The sequence below is a fragment of the Parasteatoda tepidariorum genome, chromosome 9 (genome assembly GCF_043381705.1).
Source record: "Parasteatoda tepidariorum isolate YZ-2023 chromosome 9, CAS_Ptep_4.0, whole genome shotgun sequence".
NCBI classification, from domain to species: domain Eukaryota; kingdom Metazoa; phylum Arthropoda; class Arachnida; order Araneae; family Theridiidae; genus Parasteatoda; species Parasteatoda tepidariorum.
The window spans coordinates 4,792,357-4,796,571 of NC_092212.1; the positions used below are offsets into that span (position 1 = coordinate 4,792,357).

The window sequence follows — 4,215 nt, forward strand, 5'->3', positions numbered from 1 at the left end:
AGCAATGCCCTAAACACACGAAATAAGAAAACCGAACTAAAAACGGAAACAAAACGAACACAAAAGTAAGTTAATAGTAGATAATATATATATATATATATATTATCTACTATTACCTTACTTCCGTTTTCGTTTTGTTTCCGTTTCAATAGCACATTTTTCAAACATAACGACACACATATCACAATTAATTTTACATCGATATACGTTTCTTGAAAAGTGAGCTGGAAGTTGGTAGTTAGGACTCTCTTGCAACCCCTTCTGGTCAGTATGTTTTCCACATCAATATCATGTGTGTTCCTATGGTAATAGAATCCAATGCAAATGGGCATCGTGTTTTTGTGAGAATAACTTCAACTTAATGGGAGTCGGTAGGGCCTATACATAATCAATAAGCAACTGATCTTTTTCGATGTACACTGCGCAAAAAGAAATGGACCTCCCTCATTAACTTTGATCTAACGATCGGATTTTCACGATCTAGGATTTATTCTTAATGATTTGAGGTTAGTGACCTCAAATATACAAAATAAATAGTGCAGACGATATTCAAAGTTACGAAATTAGACACAAAGACGTACTTTCTCTGAATTAACATGTTTTTTTTCGTCCGGTTGGGATTTCTGACCCCCAAAAATGCAGGTGGTAGCCTTAATTTTGGAAATATGACAGTCATAATTTGGTCAAGAATGCGATCTAAGGCTTGAACCCCTTAATGTTAATTTTACTTTTTACATATACAATGCCCGCCGTTTATTAAAATCACTTTCGTTTTATGCTCTTTTGATTTTATTAAGCGACTGATTTTATTAAGAAAACATTTTATTAAGAAACAACATTTGAAAAAAAATCAAATTTTTCAGATATATTCTAAATGCACGCACTTTAAAAGCAGAAATAATGACAACATTAATGCTTTATTTTAACAAATTTAATTATTTTAATAAAGTAAAATCCTACGTAAGATTAAATTTTGAAAATATTTGCGAAAAACCGATCAATGGTTGCTTGAGTTGCAGTATTTAAAATTAACTTTATAGAAGTTTTAATAGTTTTCGATATTTCCTCCTGTTTGTTATAAAGCTTGCTGCAATACATTAAATACTTTTCTGACTTCCATTTTGAAGATGGCACTGATGAGTTCATTTCATCTTCTGAGTCTGATTCTTTCATTTCTTGATTGGAACTAACTTTACAATTTTTGATGTCTGTAACAATTTCAGAATCAGATTTTTCTCCTGATGTTTGAAGGTTATCGTCAATAGCTACGCAACGTGAAAATTCTTGTCCATTTCATTTTCTTCATTGCTGATCATTTCTTCGAAGCAGTTATCAGCTCCATCGCCAGTGCTTAATTCACACTTTTTAAAGGAATTTGATATTGTTTGGGTTGAAACAATGTCCCATGTGAGTTACGAATTAAATGCATAGATAGTAAGGGATTTCGACAGTTTGTTTGCAGTTAAGAGTTCCGAAGAGCTGTCACAGTCTATGTCACTAATGATTTTTTGAACAACCATTTTTCTGTAATGAAACTTGAATGATCTTATTCCCTGATCAAGGGATCGAATAACAGCTGTAGTGTTTGGTGGCAAAATCCCTAATTTAATGTTTTTCAAACGCAAGTCCTCATCAGCAGGCTGCGCAGAACAATTGTCTAAAAGTAAGACGACCTTTTCGTTTTTCGGCTCCTTGTCCCATTCAAGAAGAAATTTTTTGAAGGTACTGGAAGTCCTCCATGCGTTATAGCTGTTGGCATAACTGGTGGGCAGATGTTTTACTCCCTTAAAACATCGAGGTTATAAACTCTTTCCTATCACTAAAGGTTTTTATTTTCACAGTTCCTGTCATGTTGCACGGTTAGTCTTTCCTTCATTTTTTTGCATCCACCAGTCGATTCTTTTTTAAACAGCAGTGTGTGTTCAGGAAGTGCTCGGAAAAATAATCCTGTTTCATCTGTGTTGAAAATTTGCTCTAGTTTATAGTCCTTGATGAGTGTTGGCCACACGTCGTTTACCCAATCGGCGGCAGAGCTAAAACCAGCATCTTGCTTTTCACCATGCAATTTACGATAAACAATGTTGTTGCGGTCTTTCCATCGGGTTAGCTACCCATCTGTAACTTTAAAATCAGAATCACCAAATAAGTTATCAAAGTCCTGTGCTTTGTGAAATAAAATTTTACGGGAAATTGGAATTCTTCGTCTACGTGCATTTTTAAACCATTCTAACAGAGCCATTTCAATTTCCTTTGATTCTCCTGCAATTGTGCTACAATTAAATTTTGTATGTACTTAGGCTTTAGAACAATTTTACTGTATTGTCTGGCTCAGCATGTCCTCATTTGGACTTTGTGCCACTAAACCCTACATTCAATCAATCCGATTCTCCTTCACGTTCACGCTTTCTTGACAGATTTCCATTCTTTTTTATTTCCTCGGAAATATTTATCCTTTGTTTCAGAATGTAGAAAAGAGCAGTTTGGGAAATCCCTAATTTAATTGAAGCTTCACGTTGACTACATTTAGGAAGCTTATCATAGTTTTGCAACACTTCGAATTTATCTTTAAGACTCAAATCCTTCCTTTTCAGCATGCTGATAAAATTTAACATCAAACAAACTTAAAAATGATATGTGCTCTAACTTTAACTATAATTTACTCAAACGGCTTAAATAATATGAAACATGAGCACAGACAGTTTTTGGAAATCTATTCATGTTCTCTGTTAAGATGGATAACAAAAGAAACTTCTCTCCCTTCTATGGTTCATTCATTAAAAAGTAAGATAAGAATTCAACCCCTTGTTGAGTGAGATAGGTTTCTCCAAACTTCATTCAAGTCAAGCAATTGAAGCTGCGGCTTTGATTTTATTAAAGGATGTCTTTAACTTGTATTAACATTGTAATGATTCGGTTCTTGCCGATTTGATTTTATAACGCGGCTGATTTTATTATCCGGTGATTTTATTAGCCCTGATATATGCATTCGGAGAAAAATTTCAATTTTGCATTTAAAGTGGTTGTAAATCCATAAAGTGGCTGTAAATTTCAATCATCACTGCATATTGATTAATATTTATATAAGTGCATAATGATTATATGTTGCTTTTTTGAATTTTTTACAAAATAAAAAAGATTTTCCGTTCATTAATCAAAAAAAAAATCGTTTTTCTACCGCCAGAGAAAATTATCCTCGGCGAAATTAAAATTTCGCAATTATGCATGTGTTGGATAAAATTTATTTTTAATCTAAATTTGAGGAGCTGGTCATTTTTTTACTTAATTATTTTGCTTAATAGTTTACTTAATAATTAATTAAAAACATTTTTCGATAGGTAATCGGTAAGAATAACTGCAAAATTTACACTCACAAAAGTAATAAAATAGCTTATATTTTAAAGGCATAAAAAAATCTATTATTTATTTTACTTAGATGGAAGTTAATATAAGCTAAGCAGCATAATAACAACACAAATAAATACCTTTGCAAATCCTATCTTTATACATTCCATATTCTGGTAAACATTCACAGACAACCTGTCCAGATTTATTTCTCTTGCAGTGCCCATTTTCGCAATTACATTCTAAACAATAAAAATTATAAGAAATTGTAAAATATTTTCTTAAAAAATGTTAAAAACCAAAAATAGTTTTCATGAAAGATTTATATATATATATTATATATATATATATAATATAGCTGATTTCACGTAATTAGTTACAGGTCACGTTTAAAATGCTGCTTAAGAAATAAAGATATATCTTAAACTCAAATATTATTTGTGTAACTTAAGAAACTGAAATGCATGAAAAAAATTTTAATAGAAGAAATCAAAATTAGATTTATTCAAAAGAAATGGTAAAAAGCTGAAAAGAATTTTCCATTAATCCTTTCGGGCCGACTGTCACAAATACGTGCCAGATAAAAGCGCGTCAATCATGGTAAAAAGATGAAACTGGTAATCAAAGTAATTCTTTAGCAGTTTATTTGTGGGAGGATTTGTAATTGTTTGATTTATTTTTTTCACCATTACTTTGAATGCTATATAATTTTTGAATACCAAAATAAAACTATTTAGTTATACTTTGAATTAACGCTGTTTTATAGATCTCGCCTAAAAGTTTCTCCCCTACCTGAATGATTGATGAGGTGGGCGGAGGAGCTCTATTGAAAAACCGCACCTGTTCCCGTAGATGACTACTCGCCAAATCTTT

The 4,215-nt window shown here is 31.8% G+C and overlaps 1 protein-coding gene across 1 annotated transcript in view; it reads right to left on the reverse strand.

The window, feature by feature from the left end:
- LOC107442536 (neurogenic locus notch homolog protein 1) overlaps window positions 1–4,215 on the reverse strand; it is a gene marked incomplete in the record, with an annotated part of 313,056 nt that overhangs the window by 83,014 nt on the left and 225,827 nt on the right. Inside the window, 1 exon segment of the mRNA XM_071185571.1 lies at window positions 3,483–3,584. Within this exon segment, the coding sequence (XP_071041672.1) occupies window positions 3,483–3,584 (102 nt within the window).